At 37.3% G+C, this 18,442-nt stretch overlaps 1 protein-coding gene across 1 annotated transcript in view; it reads left to right on the forward strand.

Moving 5' to 3' along the window:
* The window catches only part of STAT4 (signal transducer and activator of transcription 4), a 155,828-nt gene that overhangs the window by 86,067 nt on the left and 51,319 nt on the right, over positions 1–18,442 (forward strand). The window contains exons 4-6 of the mRNA XM_043994671.1: positions 1,788–1,880; positions 11,514–11,592; positions 13,292–13,377. Coding sequence (XP_043850606.1) covers positions 1,788–1,880; positions 11,514–11,592; positions 13,292–13,377 — 258 coding nt within the window. The remainder of the gene's footprint in view (positions 1–1,787; positions 1,881–11,513; positions 11,593–13,291; positions 13,378–18,442) is intronic.

Below are 18,442 nucleotides of genomic sequence, written 5' to 3' on the forward strand. Positions count from 1 at the left end.
TTATTACAATTAATAAATTTACTATTACAATTAATTATTACAATTAATAAATTTACTATTATAATTAATTATTGCAATTAATAAATGTTTACACAGTTCAAATCCATTTACAAGGACTAATTAACTCAATAAATATACCAAATATTTTAAAACCTTGGACAATTTGGGGTTTTAATGACTTTTGTGACAATGAAATTGTAACTATGAATAATTTAGTTTAGTTTAAGTTTAGGAAAAAATGTGTTCCTATAATATTCCTCTAGTAAAATTAAAATATATCTGAAATCTAGTTATATAGTACAGTAATAACTCATAGGCTGTTATAATTATCTAAATAATTCTGAATAAAGATTATTTCATTTTAATTATGATGATGTGGAAAGTGTGCCAGATTGAATCAAGAAGTTCTATATTCAAATATTTAATCTGTTGTTTATTACCTTTGGGATGTTAGGTCAATTATTTAACCTCTCTGGACCTCAGTTTTTTCTTCAAAGGGGTTGGACTAGATGGAAGGGAGAAGAGGAATAGGGAAAAGCATTTATTAAGTGCCTTCTTCATGGAAGACACTGTGTTAAACTCTTTATAAATATTATTTAAAACAAACAAAAAATTATTTAATTTTATCCTTGCAACAACTCTGTAAGGTAGGGGCTATTATAATCTTCATTTTACTGTTGAGAAAGCTAAGGTTAACAGAGGTCAAGTGACTTACCTAGGGTCATATAACTAGTAAATGCTTAAAGCTGTATTTGAACTCAGGTCTTTCTGACTCCTAAGGCAGCTAGGTGGCAAAATGGATAGAGTGCCTGACCTAAAGCTAGGAAGACTCCTCTTCCTGAGTTCAACTCCAGTCTCAGAAACTTATTAGCTGTGTGACTCTGGCCAAGTCACTTTTTTTTTTCATTCAACCATTTTATTTATACAGTTGTACCATGTTCTAACAAACATCTTTTCACATTTTGAAAAAGAATGGCATGCAAGAGTTTATTAAATGTTATTTCAAAAGCTAGGTAAATACTATCTAGAATATTTCCCTGATCTATCACTTTAGGAAACCTCTGAGAAAAGGAAAGTTGAATCTGTCATGACTTTGTCTTCCAGACACTACATTGACCTTCATCTGGGCAAGTCACTTAACCTTGTTTGCCTCAGTTTCCTCAATAACAAAATGAGCTGGAGAAGGAAATGGCAAACCACTCCAATATCTTTACCAAGAAAACCCCAAATGGGATATCCACTGCCCCATACTAGACACCGGAGGAACATACCATTCCCAGCTTTCAAGGATCTTGGTCTAGTAAGGGAGATGAGGTGTAGTCAACTAAACCATATGCAAAGCAGGCTGTGGTAAGCACCATAAATGTGGTACAAGAAAGGGATTTTAAGAATTCATGGAAAATAAAATAAGATTTGACATGCATATCCTGTGTTGGTAAACCTTTTCTCATTCCAACCTTAATAAATCTGTTATTCATCATATTCATTACCAGTATAGTAGATAAAATGCTGAACTTGGAGGAAGGGAGTCCTGAGTTCAAATCCTACCTCTCATTCTAGCTGTGGGATGCTGGGCAAATCACTTAACTTTTCTGAGCCTTAGTTTCCTTATTTGTAAAATGTCAATAAATGTATCGAAAATACCTATTTTTGCAGACTATTGTAAGGCTCAAAAAAAGATAATTTGTGTAAACAAATGTCAAAGAGCTATGGAAATATCAGTTGTAATTATTACCAAAGTCCTATACAAAATTTGTTGATACTATGTAATTATACTGTTCTTCCAGGGGCCCCTGGAAAAGTCCTTGCAGAGCTCTGTGGTTTCAGAAAGGCAAAGAAATGTAGAGCACAAAGTGGCTGCCATCAGAAACAGCGTACAAGTAAGTAAGACACCTTTCTTAGGTGGAAGATCTGAAATTCTCTATATATGGCCATATGTGTACTGCATGATAATTTTATGATAATTTTTGGCAAGATAAACCTCCCTCTACTATGTAAATATACTGAACAATACCAAATATATTTTCCAAGGTAAAAAAAAAAGGCACTGTCTTAAATTTCTTATTCAAAGTAGCATTTATTTGCTCCCTAAAGAAGTTATAATTTTCTGCAGTTGTAAGGCCATAATTAGAAGAGAGACCACCAATCAATCAATAAGCATTTATTAAGCACCTATTATGTGCCAGATACTGTGTTAAACACTGAGGATACAAAAAGAAGCAAAAGAAGTCCCTGCCTTCAAGTTTATAATCTAATGGTAAAGTTGCTTCTTCCCTGAAGTAGTTCTAAAATTGTTATTCTGATCTAAGTAGTGAGAGCATAAAGGCAGTGACTCACACAACTGCTCCCAAATTCCCCTCCAAAAAATGTTAAAATAATGCCTCAGAGTGAATTCTGGAGTGTCAGAACCAACAAAAGGACAGGGTGAAACAATTGTCCAGCCCAAAACAACTTACAAGGTTGGCAAGAAACTTCTGTTTCCGTGAGATATTAGTAGAGAGCAGTCCAGCACAGGCAATGCCCCAGCGAGCCAACAGTAGGCCTTAGCTACAACTGAATCATCAATAGAGCCTTCCAGAGCTTTCAGCCCACAGACCAGGAGTAGACAATAGGTCAGAAGATTACAGGGGGCCCTTTGCTAGTTCTAGGAGCAAGACCTGCAAACTCAGAAGACAATGAAATCAAAGCAGCTACATGAAAAGCCTCAAAAAAATAGGAATTAGTCTCAGGCCAAAAAGAGAATTCCTAGAAGAGCTCAAAAAGGATTTTAAAAATCAAATTGTGGAAGTAGAGGGGAAATTGGGGGGGGGGGGAGTGGGGAATGAAAGTGATACAATAAAATGATAAATAGAGACAATGGCTTGGTAAAAGAAGCACCAAAAAAATACTACGTAAAATAACACCTTAAAAATAGAATTGTGCAAATGGAAAAAGATGTACAAAAATTCACTGAAGGAAATAACTTAAAAACTAAAACTGGCCAAATGGAAAAGGAAGTACAAAAGCTCACTAAAGAAAATCATTCCTTAAAAATTAGAATTGGTCAAGTGGAAGCTAATGATTCTATGTAACATCAAGAATCAATAAAATAAAGTCAAACGAATGAAAAATGGAAGAAAATGTGAAATATCTCATCAGAAAAACAATTGGCTTGGAAAATAGATCAAGGAGAGATAATTTTAAAATTATAGTACTACCTGAGTGTCATAATTTTTAAAAAGAGCCTAGACATCATAGTTCAAGAAATTATCAAAGAAAATTGCCCTGATATCCTAGAACCAGAGGGTAAAAAAGATATTGTTAAAAGGAATAGAGAGCACAGGTATGAGTTGGCTATGATAGGATGACATAAAAAATTAAATTAAAGAATGAGTAAGAGGGATGAACTGGGAGAAGGTAGAATGGGGTAAATTATTTCACATAAAAGAGACATGATAAAGCTTTCATAGTGGAAGGGAAAAGGGGTGTGATAGACAATGCTTAAACCTTACTTTCATCAGAATTGACTTAAAAAGGGATCAATATATGCACTCAGTTGTGTATGGAAATCTATCTTACCCTATAGGGAAGTCAGAAGGGATGGGGAAAAGAGAAGGAGGGAAAGCTGATAGAAGGGAAGGCAGATTCAGGGAGGTGGTGGTCAGAAGCAAAACATTTTTAGGAGGGACAGAGTGAAAAGAGGGAGAGAGAGAGAGAGAGAGACAGAGAGACAGAGAGGCAGAGAGAGACAGAGAGACAGAGAGAGAAAGAGAGGATAAACAAGGGAGGAAATAGGACAAGGGGAAATACACAGTAATCATAATTGTGAATGTGAATGGGACGAACTCATCCATAAAATGGAAGTGGATAGCAGAGTAGATTACAAACCAGAATCCTACAATATGTTATTTACAAGAAACACCCTTGAAACAGAGAATAAAGGTTAGGTGCTGGAGCAGAATATATTATAATTCAGCTGAAGTTAAAAAAAAAAGTATGGGTAGCAATCATGATCTCAGACAAAACAAAAGCAAAAATATCTGATCAAAAGAGACGAGCAGGGAAACCATATTTTGTTCTAAACATATCTGCACCAAATGTTATAGCATCAAAATTCTTTTTTTGAAATTTTTTTTTTGGTGAGGTAATTGTAGTTAAGTGACTTGCCCAGGCTCACACAACTAGTAAGTGTTAAGTGTCTGAGGCCAGATTTGAACTCAGGTACTCCTGACTCCAGGGTCGGTGCTCTATCCACTGTGCCACCTAGCTGCCCCTATCATCAAAATTCTTAAAGGAAAAGTTAAATTAGTTATGGGAGGAAATTGATAGTAAAACTATACTAGTGAGGTACCTCAACTTTCCCCTCCTAGAACTAGATAAATCTAACAAAAAATAAGCAAGAAAGTTAAGGAGATGAATAGAATTTTAGAAAAATTAGATATGATAGATCTGTAGAGAAAATTAAATGGTAATAGAAAGGAATATACTTTTTTTTTCCCACAGTACATGTTACCTACACCAAAATAGATGATGTATTTTGTGATGATGTTTAAAATCTGATGTGTGTTCTCCTTTTTTCTGCCCCCAGAGTGGAGGGAAACTAGCTAGGGTTTACTTATAAGTTAGAAGCATTAACACCAGTTTTTGGCATTAAGTATTAAAGAGTAAAGAGAGAACACCTGGCTCAGAAAACCAAGAAAAAGCCTATCTCTCCTATAGGAGAGATAAGGGTTTAACCTGGCCTCCTTCTTCTCCCCAGTCCTCCACCACAAGGATGTTCTGGAATGAAATGAGAGAGGAAATAGCCCTTCCTCTTCCTTCCTGCCTCCCTCCCCCAGAAGAGGCCTTCTTTAAGCTGATTGGTCAGCATCGCCCAAATCCATTGGTTCACTGGACTTGAGGGTAGTCTTCTTGTTGAGTTCAAAATCCTTAGCTTCTGAAAACAATATCCTATTGAGGACTAGCCAGGTGTGGTTTCAATTTAATTAACTTTAAGTAGGTTAATCAGCAAAGTCATCACTCTCAATCAGTCTAACTTACTTCAATCAGTCTAGATTAATCTCCTCTGGTTGGGGCCTTTGGGCATTGACAAAAAGCCCATCATATCTTACTTTAGGGCATAAAAAACCTCACAAATACAGAAAAGCAGAAATATTATTCATTATTTTCAGATAGTAATGCAATAAAAATTCCATTCAATAAAGGACCATGGAAACATAGATTAAAAATGGAATTGGAAATTAAATAATCTCATCCTAAAGAATGAGTGGGTCAAAGAACAAATCATAGGTATAATCAATCATTTCATTAAGGAGAATGACAACAATGAGACAATATGCCAAAATTTATTGTGTGCAGCCAAAACAGTACTTGGGGAAATTTTATATGTCTAAAATTGCTATCTCATACAAACTGAGCTACTCAGTATGGTCCCACCCCTAGAGTTTCTTTGACAAGGCATCCCTGACTACTTCCCTTACCAACTTTTTTAGTAGGATAGGCTGGTTTCTCTTGGGACAATTATATCCATTTTTGGATTGTCATGTGCCACCACTGCACCTACCTCAAGTGAAAAATTTCCTAGTTCATTCATTCATTCCTAGTTATGGATCTATAAGCTTGTATATGAATTGTAAGAAATATTTAAGCCTATACTACACCCAATTCCATCCAGGATAAACTATGACCTATAGGCAAAATATTAAAGTAGGTGATAGTTCTAGATTTCCTTGATTCTCTACAAAAACAGTAAAAAAAAAAATGAGCCAGACATTCAGGCACCCTCAGGGTACAATGTTCTGACATATCATTATACAAAGCTAGTTTTGAAAGAACAAGTTCTACTTGGCCTGTCTCTACAGGTATTATAGAAGTGAAGAGAGAATTCTTCCATTACAGATAGAATGTTTAATCATATTTATCAGTCACAAGGATGGGACATGCCTCCTACACAAATTTAATCATTTTAGTAGCCTAAGAAGTTATATAAAATTGGTCCTTCTCTGATCTCCAACTAATTACACATCAATGCCAGAAACTTCTTCTAGTCCATGTCAGGTTTCTAAATGAAGCACTCTGCAAATTCCCAAGATTCTAAAGAAAGCTTTAATGAGGTTACATAATATCTCACCTTTGACTTTTCAATTATTTACCATACTATTAGAGGTTCCTTTTAATTACCATCCATGTCATTTTATGCATCTGCATGATATTTAGCTTTTAATTAGCTTTTTGTTTGGGTTCTATTAGGAAATACGCTCACATTGATGTCTCGAAACTTGTCTGTTCTATTTTAAATGTATTTTAAATTAAAGATTCTGGGAGGGAGGTGATAGTGAACAAAAGCATACACATTTCAAAAAGCAGTTTGGAGAGAGTTTAGGAATAGGTTTAAGATAATTTTTAGTAATTCAATGCCAAGGAGCTTTTATATAAGCATGAGCTCTAAGGGCCAGGGAAGAGAAGAGTCAGATGGAGGAAAAAATATCAGTCAGTAATTGTGGATATGCTTGTATGTGAATGGATGGAGTCATCTGGTCAGTTTTTCTCTTCTGGATCCATATGTAGTACAAAGAGAGAAAGAGAGAGGGAGAGGGGGAAGGAAGGAGAGAGAGAGAGAGAGAGAGAGAGAGAGAGAGAGAGAGAGAGAGAGAGAGAGAGAGAGAGACCCAAGAGGAATAGAGTGATTTCTGTCTTTTGAAAAAGGATAGAGAGGAGTTGATTAGTTAGAAAAACTCAGGAATGAAAATAAGGCAAAATAATGCCTTCATTCTAATAAATTGTAAGCAGATAATTAGAAACTAGAGGAAATCCATCTGTAACAGCTGAAAACCCAAAGTGTCAGAGCTGTACTTAAGTCCAAGAATGCTTTTGACTCTAAGAAAAAAAATCAAGGTAATTTATCTAGTTAGCTTTGATAATAAAATCCAGCATTTGATTTGTTGTTCAGCTCTCTCCAACTATTCATGACTGCATTTGGGGTTTTCTTGACAGCGATACTAGAGTGGCTTGTCATTTCCTTCTTCAGCTCATTTTACAGATGAGGTAATAGAGGCAAACAGGATTAAGTGGCTTGCCCAGGGCCACACAACTTATAAGTGTCTGAGGCCAGATTTGAACTCAGAAAGTTGAGTCTTCCTAACTTCAGGCCAGACAATCTATCTACTATACTATCTAGGTTCCTACAAGGTTAGGTTAGTCAATAATTAAAAACTTTTAAAGTTTAATGAAGGAAGGTACCGAATTATACTTAAGTATTTTAAATTTATCAATTTTCACACAATTAAGATAGGATAAAATGTATTTAAGAGATTGAAAGAAAAAATATGTGTTATGCAATTAATATCAAGCTAAATTAATACTTCAGTTTTTAGAGAATGGCATAATTTCTCAATCAATCAAAAAACATTTATTAAGGACTTACTGTATAGCACTAGGTACTGTGCTAAGACCTAAGGATACAAGAGACAAAAGATGGTCCTTGACTTCACAGATGACTTCAAACAACATATGTAAACAAGCTATATACCAGGTAAATAGGGAATAATTAAGAGAGGGAAGGCACTAGAAATAAGAGGTATTGAGAAAGGTTTCCTGTAGAAGATGAGATTTTTAGATTACTTAAGGGAATCCAGGGAAGTCAATAGGTAGAAATGAAGAGGAGAGAATTCTAGGTGTGGGATACAGCCAGAAAAAAAAAATATTGGGAGCTGAGAGATGCAGTATCTTGTTTGTAGGACAGCAAGGAGGCCACTAACACTGCACATATACTGAGCATAGCAGGGAGTAAGGCATTAAGAAGACTGGAAAGATAGGAAAGGGGCTGGCAGCTGGGGGCACAGTGGATAGAGTGCTGGGTCTGGAGTCAGGAAGACTCGTCTTCCCAAGTTCAAATCTGACCTTAGATACTTACTAGCTTTGTGACCCTGGGCAAGTCACATAACCCAGTTTGCCTCAGTTCCTCATCTGTTAAATGAGCTGGAGGAGGAGATGGCAAAATAGTCCAGTATCTTTGCCAAGAAAACCCCAAATGAGTCACAAAGAGTCCGACAGGACTGAACAGCAACAACAAAAGCAAAGTTATGATAGACTTTGAATGCCAAACAGAGGATTTTCTATTTGATCCTGGAGGCAGGTCTGACATGGTCAAATTTGAGCTTTAGGGAAATCTGTTTGGTAGCTGAATGGAAGATGAACTGGAGTGGGGAGAAATATGTGACAGGCAGAACCCCCAGCAGGCTATTGCAATAGTCTAGGCTGAGGTGATAAAGACCTGCACCAGTGTGATGGCAGTGTCGGGGGAGAGAATTGGGGCGGGGGTTGGTATTTGATAGATTTTGCAAAGGTGAAATCGATAGACTTTGTCAGCATATTGGATACGGGGTGTGAGAGAGAACAAGGCTTCAAGAACGAAACCTACATTACAGGACTGGGGGGATGGTGTTGTCCTCTGTAGTAATAGGAAAGGTCAGGGTGTAGGGGGAAAGATAGTGAGTTCTGTTTTAGACATGGTGAGTTTAAGATGTCTACTACACATCCAGTTTGACATGTCTGAAAGGAAGTTAGAGATGTGAGATTGGAAGTCAGCAGAGAGATTAGGGCAAGTTAAGTAGATCTGAGAATTGTCAGCATAAAGATGGGAATTAAATTAAATAATTTAAGATGTTATGTGCTAAGAGATTTTTGATTCAGTTTTTTTCATGGCTGGGCAAAACCCAGGAGTTTGGCCCATGTAACAGGACAAGTCAGAAATCACTCCACCTGGTGCTGCTCTTCACAATTTTGAATCCTAGGAGAAAATAGTTTCTAAAAGATCTCTAAAAGTATCTTTAAAAATCCAAACCTATAAAATGATGGCAAGAATTATAGGCATTACGATAACAAATCATCTGTGAAATTCTCAAAGTTATAAATATGTTCTATAGAGTGGAAAGGACAAAATGAGAATTGTATGAAATAAAATTGAAAAGGTTCTCTATCTTCAAGATTGTAAATTAAATGAAATCTCCTGTGTGTTGTGGTGGTGGGTACTCTACAGTCATTCAAAAGATACTTTCCCTGCCTTGCAGAAATTTACATTCAGAAAACATGACATAAGTGTTAGCAGACATACAGTAAAGTATAGAATTGTTAATAATTGCTTTCTTTTTTCAGTTTCTGAAAGTAAAATAGTTTCCCACTCACACACCAATTTACTAACTGAAAAGAAGATACCTACCCTCAGCCTTAGTCACTTCTGGTCTTGGACATCTCCCTAAAGAAATTCAGTTCAACAAGCATTTGTTATGTTCAACAAACATTTATTATTTATTATCTACAAGACACTTTACCAAGTACTAAGGAAACAATGAAAAACGATGAAGCACCTGGGGTTTCATGGGGCTTACATGCTTAGAGGGAGGAGAGTGCAAAAGTGCAAATAGGAAAATTACTATGTGGTTAAGTTAAGCCTTGAAAAGTAAGCAATTCTGTCCATGTGGGAAGGAAAATATAACCAAATTTTGAGTAATAGTGAGGGACAAGGCTCAAAGAGGAAAAAAAGTTGATTGGGAAGGGTTAAATCAATTAATTCAGCTTAAAAGGATGGAAAAGATCATATAAATTAAGGTGACATAAAATAACTTATGTACTGTAGCATTTTTTAAAAATTACCTTCCCATTTTACAGATGAGCAAAGTGAGGTTTAGACTAAATGAGTTGTCCACGGTCACACAACTTATAAGTGTAAGACGCAGGATTCAAACCCAGGTCTCTCCTGATTCCAAGTCCACATAATTACACTACCTCTTAATATAAACTGAAGCAAATTGGAATGAGAACTTAAACAAGTGAAAGTTGTAACTACAAAGTGAGAGAAAACCACTGGAGAAATTGAAGAAGGGGAAATGAATTCAGATTTATGGATTAAAATAATGACTCTGGAAATAGCATTTAGAACTAGATTAAGTAATACAAGTCTAGATATAGGAAGACCAGAAAAAGAAATGCTATGGACTGGAAGTGACTCAGGCAAGTGATTACTCTAAGAAAGGGTAGGACCATTCTGAGACAACCTATATTAGAAGACTACCATGACCATAGTCAATTGTCAAAAATCTCCAGTTTTGTTGGTATGACAACTTATAAATTACCTATCTAGCCCATCTAAAACTTAGTGTACAGTCTTAAGAGAGTTTCCCAAGGGTCAGAGTTGAAGTGAGTTGTCCATCATCACACAGCCAGTAAATTCATTAGATCAAGTACACCTTGATAGAAGATATATATATATATATATATGCCATAGAAAGTAAACTCCTTATATATATATATACATATATATATATATATACATATATATATATATATATGCCATAGAAAGTAAACTCCTTATAGTTAGTCAATCAATTAGCATTGATTATACACTTTCTGTGTGTCAGGCACTATGCTAAGCTTTGGGGCTACAAAGAAGGCAAAAGACAGATCCTGTCCTCAAAGAGCTTACAGTCTAGTGGAGGAGACATGGAAAAAAACATGTACAAAAGAGTCATAGACAGAGTAGATTGGAGACAAAAATCAACAGTGTGAAGGCACTAACATTAAGGGAGATGAGGAAAAAGCTTCTCGTAGACAGTGAGACTTGAGCTGGGACTTGTGTTTTTGAGTTTGAATCCCCAGCACCTAGCACAGAGCTTTTATATTTTTTTAAATAATAAACATTTTAATTCAAAGTTTTGCATTCCAAATTTTATCTCTCCTTCCCTCCCTCCCCTACCCCTCCCTGAGGTGGTAAACAATCAGATATAGGTTGTACATGTGCAATTATGTAAAACAATAGCATTAGTCATTTTGTATAAGAAAACTTGAATAAAAGAAAAAATGAAAGTAAAAAATAGCATGCTTCAGTCTGTGCTCAATCAATATCAGTTCTTTCTTTGGAGGTGGATAGTATACTTCATCATTAGTCCTTTGGGATTGTCTTGGATCATGGTATTGCTGAGAAGAGTTAAGTCTTTCACAGTTCTTCATCAAACAATATTGCTGTCTCTGTGCACAATATTCTCTTGATTCTGCTCACTTCACTATACATCAGTTCAGAAAAGTCTTTCTTGGCCTTTCTGAAATCTTCCTGCTTGACATTTCTTATAGCACAATAATATTCTGTCACTATCATATACCACAGCTTGTTTAGCCATTCCCCAATTGATGGGCATTCCTTTGATTTCCAATTCTTAACCACTACAAAAAGAGCTGCTATAAATATTTTTGTACAAATAGATCTTTTTCTCTTTTTTGGGAATGTCTTTGGGATGTAAATCTAGTAGTGGTATTGCTGGATCAAAGGGTATGCACAGTCTATAGCCATTTCAGCATAGTTTCAAATTGCTCTCCAGAATGGCTGAATCTTTTCACAACCCCACCAACAGTAGATTTTGCTTAATAAATTTTGTTTGAATTGAATGTAATCAAATTGCCTGAGAGGCACTTAAAATGCTGTTTCTTGAAACCACTCCACTACAATACTAGACTGAATATGGTTGCTGTGGTTTTTTTTTAAGATGACAGAACAAGATGTCAAGTATTTAGAAGATTTGCAAGATGAATTTGACTACAGGTATAAAACAATACAGACCATAGGTAAGTTTTTTTAATATTCTACAAAACAACACAGTGAATAGGTCCAGAGTTCCTTATATATTACCAGGATTACAGAAAGTCTACAATCTCATGTAATATTTTAGGATGTGGGAATCAGAGGCAAATGAAAACATTTGGAAGTGCTAAGATTCCAAAGAAATATTCATGATGGTGAAGTAATGCTTACAGAACGGAATCTTTAACCTCATCCATGCAACTACTCCCCCTACCAATGGAGAACACAATCCTCTTATACCTTAGTAAACAGTCTTTGTAAGTTGGTTATAGCCACACGCAAAAATCTTCAATATGTGTCCAACCAGTCCTCTGATACTAGAGATACTGTCTCTGGTTTGAGCCTATATGCAAAGCCTTTCCACTTAGTAGGAACTTCTAGAGCTTGTGATCAATTGACACACCCTTGAGGAATCTAAGTCACCCCATCCCATGAAGAGACATCATAATAGGACTTTAGTGGAAGCCCAAGGTCACACAGCTAGTAAGTGGTAGAGCCAAGATTGGCTCTTGGCTCTTTCAACAATAACTCTGTTCCTTCCCCTAAATTCGACCACTTGAGGGAGCTTGTGAGCAAATTTAGGCCCTGGGAATCTCTGGGTTTCTGTGGTAGCACTAGTATGCCAAGTGTATGTACTCTAGTTGAAGCCTTCCAGCTAGGCTAATGAGGTCTGAGTACAAGTCCTCAAATCTCATCTCCTGTAAAAGTTAGATTTTTGAATTGTCCACAAGAAACCCAAAGCCTCGTAGACTAACAGCAGCTATTCGTTACTGGACTATGCATTTTCCAAGCTCATAATTTCTTTTACAAATGGGAGAGAAAGAAGGTATAGAGATCCTTTTGCATATTTGGTACCAGATATTTTTGCAAAGCTTATGAAGATAGCATCCATCCACTCTGATGTGAACTTCTAGTCCCTAGCCCAGGTTTTTTGCTAAGCAAAACAACTCTCATCTCTGAAAAGAAGAAATTCCTACTCTCCTTTATCTATGACTGTGTATTATGAAATATGCAAGAAACAGCCTAGGTCTTATGTTGGCCAACAATTTTTCTCACATTAAATGGCTTAAGACTGGCAGCTAGGTGGCGCAGTGGATAAAGAATGGGCCCTGGATTCAGAAGGACCTGAGTTCAAATCCGGCCTCAGACACTTAACACTTACTAGCTGTGTGATCCTGGGCAAGTCATTTAACCCTCATTGCCCCACAAAAAAAAAAAAATGGCTTAAGACAAAAGAAAATGATTGGGAATAAAACAACAGCAAAGCTCCCAAACCCTGCCTGCCGCCCTATCAGTCTAGCAGAGTTAACTAGAAATAAAGAACGAGAGAGTAAACGATTCAGGCAGTAAATGGAGAAATGACCTTCCTTCTTACAGTTTGGACAGGGGGAGTGGAGGAAAGGTATCTCTCCTGCTTGTAATTGTTCTGTCCTCTTCCAAACCTGCTCAGATCTGATTTTCAGCAAATAAAGCATTTGTAGATAAGTGAAGAAACTATTTAGGTCATAAGCCTATAATAAGTATTCACTGCTTTTGACCTTTTTCTCTTGGACCAGAACCTTTATCAGGATCCACAAACAAGTATGACAAATTTATACAAACTGAACCGTGCTACAGGGAAACTTCACCATGGGAAGGGTTCTATTTTTTGTTTTGTTTTGTTTTTCTCTTTTTCTACTACAGACCAAGGTGATAAAAACAGTATTCTCGTGAAGCAGGAAGTTTTGACATTGCAAGACATGCTCAATACACTAGACTTCAAAAGAAAGGTTGGTAAAAAAGATTTTGCAGGAATTTGGTGGTTGTTTGCCTCCTAAACCTCAACCCAATTTAAAGGAATGGGTGACCTAGAGTCCATGTCCTAGGCATATCTGCTTATTTCTAGGGACAGCATTCACTGTTGACCATTAGTTTTGTAAGTTCGGGTTTGTTTTCAAGGCGAGTCTCCCAGAAGCTGGTGTATATTTTACTTATGGGCTAAATGTGCTCTAGTCATGTTTATTTTGAAGATTTTTACCAGTTTGTACTTTATGCATTTAAGACTTAAGTTCATATTTGTTTTAGTTGCTGTATTTTATTTTATGATATCTTTTGGGGAACTTAAATAAATATTTGGTGTTGCTTACCTTTACTTGATGAAATGTGTTTCAATACATACTCAGACAATGGGCATATCATTGAATAATTCCTCCACTACTGTTCAGTGGTTGCTGACTGAAATCATTTAACTTACTTTCAAGGTCCAGGAGGAAAGCTTTGAAACTTTCCTTGCAGGTAAGTAAACAGTCAATAAATAAACATTTTATGGGGCAGCTAGGTGGTGCAGTGGATAAAGTACTGGCCCTGGAGTCGGGAGGACCTGAGTTCAAATCTGACCTCAGACACTTACTTAACACTAGCTGTGTGACCCTGGGCAAGTCACTTAACCCCAATTACCTCACCCCCCAAAAAAAAATTTTATTAAGCACCTACTATGTACCAGACACCGTAATAGGTGTTGGGGATAAAAATGCAGAAGTGAGACCATCTTGGTTCTCAAGTTGCTTATAATGTAGGATGGGAAAAGTATTCCATTTCCTAAGAATAAAAACATTTGAATAATAATTGTTAACACTAGTATGGTGCTTTAAGTCTTGTACTTCATGTACATTATTTCATGTGATTCTTGCAACAACCCTGTGAGATAGGTAGTTTTATTATGGTCATTTTCCAGAGGGGACAGGTTTGACTGAGGCTGAGAGTTTTAGTAACTTACCAAAGATCTCATAGTGAGTGTCTTTTTGAGCCCAAATCTAGTAGTTTACCTACAATGTCACACAGCTCTTTTGAAATACCACTAAAATCAGGCATATAACCCAAGGAAGTCAAAGTCAGGAAGGTCCCAAACACACTGAAATATTTACAGCAGTGCTTTTTGTGGTAGCAAAGAATCGAAAACCAAGCAGATGCTCATTAGCTGAAGGATGACTGAACAAAACATGGTACATGTACATGATGGAATATTATTCCACTATAATAAGGAGCAAATATAAAGACTTCAGTGAAGCAGAGGAAGATATAGAAACTGACACAGAGTGAAGTCATCGTAAGGAAGAAAACAAATCAAGTCAACAGACATTTATGAATTCCCTACTATGTGTCAGGAGAATACAAAGAAAAACAAAAACACAGCCACCACCATAATGGAGCTGACAATGTAATGGGGGAAGAGAACGTGCAAGCAGCTATGCACAAACAAGATATATACAGGATAACTTATAACTAGTCACAGAGCGAAGGTACTAAAACTAAGGAGAATCAGAATGGTTTCTTGTAGAAGGTGCAATATAAACTGAAACTTGAAGAAAGCCAGGTGAGCTGGGGGTAGAAGTGGAAAAGGAGAACATTATAATCATGCCAGTGAAAATGAAAGGAGCTGGGAGATGGAGTATCTTTTAGGACTAAAAGCAATGAGGTCAGAGTCCCTGGAACATAGAGTACATGGTAGAGAGCAAGGCAATAAGAAGAATGGGAAGGTAGGAAAAGGTCAGATAATGAAGGGCTTTGAAAAGTAAACAGAGAGTTTTATATTTGATCCTGAAGGTGATAGGGAGCCACTGGAGTTTATTGAATAGGAGAGTGATATGATCAGATTTCCACTTTAGGAAGATCACTCTGATAGCTGAGTCTAGGATGGACTGGTGTGAGGAAAGACTTGAGGCAAGATGACTATACCCATAAGAGACATCCAGTTTGAGATGTCTAATAGGCATTTGAAAATAAAAGACTGGAGGAAAGAGGTTAGGAATGGATAGTAGATTTGAAAAACATCTGCATGGGAGCTGACAAGATCACAAAGCAAAATAGTATAGAGGGAGAAGAGAAGATGGCCAAGCACAGAACCTTGAAGTGCCCCCTGGATTAAGAACCTGCAAAGGAGGCAGAGACAGAATGGTCAGACAGGTAAAAGAACACTGAGAGATCAGTGTCACAAAAACCTAAAGAGAAGAATGTAATCAAAGAGTGATTGAAAGTGTTAAAGACTACATAGAAGTCAAGAAGGATGAAGATTGAGGTTAGGCCATTAAATCTGGCAATTAAAAAGCCATTGGTGGGGCAGCTAGATGGCGCAGTGGATGGAGCACCGGCCCTGGAGTCAGGAGTACCTGAGTTCGGGTCCGGCCTCAGACATTTAACACTTGCTGGCTGTGTGACCCTGGGCAGGTCACTTGGCCCCAATTGCCTCACTAAAAAAAAAAAAAAAAGCCATTGGTAACTTTGGAGAGAGTTGGTTCAATTGAATGATGAGGTCAGAAGCCAGAGTGCAGAGGGTTAAGAGAGTGAGAGGAATGGGATGGAAGGCATTTCTATTGCAGATCTTAGCCACATAAGGGAGGAGAGATATGATGACAGGGATGGACACATCAGATTAGGGGTTTCTTAAGATCTAAGGGCAGGACATGTGTGGGTTTGGAGGCAGCAAGGAAATAGCCAATAGACAAAGAAGAGATTAAAAATTAGTGAGTGAGTGGGAATGGTAAATGGAGAAGATGAGATGGAATGGGATCATTTGTGCATGTAAAAGAGTTTTCCTTGGAAAAGAGAAGGGATCCTTTTCATGTGAGTAAGGGGTGAAGGGGAACATCATGGCAAAAGGCATCTGAGTGATGTGAGATGAGGAGGAGAGGAGAACAGCTCTTCATGAATGATCTCAATTGTTTCAGCGAAATATGAAACAAGGTAATCAGCTGAGAGGGTGGGAGGAGGTAAGCCGTGGGAAAGTTGAGGAGGGATAAAAAAGTTTTAAAAATCTGTTCCAGTGAGTAGGCTAGTCATTCAATTAGAAAAGAGCAAGAAGATTGCCTTGCTGTAGTGAGAGCCCAGTTGAGATTGTATAACATAAATTTGTAGTGGACTTAACATAGTTTCATTATATTCTCCAGTTTTGTTTAATAGCATGTTAATAGGAGCAAAGACAGAAGATAATGGGAATAGTCCAAGGCTAATGCTTGACATGGCAAGATTGGCCTTGGGACAAGGAATTAAAGGATTCAAGAAAAATAGTCTACTGTTGAGTTGACCTGATTCACCAAGGAATCAACATGGGGAAGGGAAGAGAGTGTAGCCAGTGTTACAGGGGTCAAGGGACTCAAGATCATGGTGTGGACAAAGAACAAGGTGTTTCAAGGCAGAGAGAAGGATGGAATGACAACAGTGTAAGATCAGATAAAGGAATACCAATATTCATGAACAAGGAAGTGGAATAATTGTTGGTATTGGCAAGATAGAGGCTAGCTCATAGTAGGAACTTAATAAATGTTTATTGACTGGCTGACTATAGCTCTGTAGTTGAGGTGAGGTGGAGACATAAGTAATGGGAAATGATTAAGTTAAGAAACTAGAAGTTAGGATGTTTAAGGAAGTATATATATATGTATATGTTTGTGTGTATATATGTACACACACAAAAAAAACACACAAAACACACAGACACACACTGAGGATGTCTAATATGAGGGCGGGATTTGGGGAGAAGACAAATGGTGAACCAGTCACTGAACCCATTAAGGGAGGCAGGTGAGTATCCTAGAGGTTGATAGACAACACCCACCAAAATCACTACTGAGTGATAAAAATGGATTGAATGAACCTCAAAGGACGGTTTACTGAGTGCTAGTGGTAGAGGGAGTGGCTTGGATTGACAATGGGGATCAAGGAATATCCCAACTCTCCCACCATGCCCAGTGAATCAAGGGTATGAGTGAAAAGTGCTACCTGTGCTAGAAAGGATGTCCAGGGATACCATTTCATCAGGAAGGATCCAGGTTTCAGCTAGAGTAATAAGATGGAAAGAGTGAGAAAAGGGAAAGGATTAAGATGAAAACGAGTTTGTCCCCTATGGAATAGGCATTCAGAGGGCACAGTGGAAAGCATGAATAGCTTTAGAGAGAAACATGGGAACAAGGCTGGGGTGAGGGGAATGGAAATAAGGGCCAGCATCAGTAACCATAGTAGCATAAATAAAAGGGGGTGGAGGAACCTTGAACACTGTTTAATAAGAAGAACAGAAAATAGCTAAGAAAATATACTCCGCATCTCTCTTCTTCCACCCTTAAAAAGGTTGGAGTATGGGATATTGTATACACTGCCAGACATAGTCAAATCAAACTACTTTTCCCCTCTTTTTAAAAGAAATCTTTGTTAAAGATGGATCACTGTGGGGCAGCTAGGTGGTGCAGTGGATAAAGCACTGGTCCTGGATTCAGGAGAACCTGAGTTCAAATCCGGCCTCAGACACTTGACACTTACTAGCTGTGTGACCCTGGGCAAGTCACTTAACCCCCATTGCCCCGCAACAAAAACAAAAACAAAAAGATGGATCACTGGGTAGTAGAGAGGGGTGGGGTGGGATATATTTGAAGTCAAAGTATCACCAATTTAGAGCTGGACAGGACCTTAAAGATTATTGAGTTTAACCCTCCTCATTTTACATATGAAGAAACTAAGGTCCAGAAAAGTGAAGTGATTTGTCCAAGATTGCTCAGCTAGGAAGTGTCTGAATCAGGATTTGAATTCAGGTCTTTTAGATTCTCAGTTAGACCAGCATTGCTCCCACAATGATACTAGGTAGGCCTCACGGTCCCCTTTCCCACTAACTCCTCACATTTTTTCCTCCTTCTTGAAAAGGTGATATAAAAACAAAAAGTATTAATAAAAATAAGATTTTTAAAATATGACTAGTGCCATCAAAAATTCTTTTCATTCACTTTAGTACTAAATTTTAGTAAGTCTATCTCATGTTTTTTCATGCAGGAATTTACGAATGCAAAATTTTAATCACAAATTACTTTTTCC

Source organism: Dromiciops gliroides, chromosome 3, assembly GCF_019393635.1.
Source record: "Dromiciops gliroides isolate mDroGli1 chromosome 3, mDroGli1.pri, whole genome shotgun sequence".
Classification (NCBI taxonomy): domain Eukaryota; kingdom Metazoa; phylum Chordata; class Mammalia; order Microbiotheria; family Microbiotheriidae; genus Dromiciops; species Dromiciops gliroides.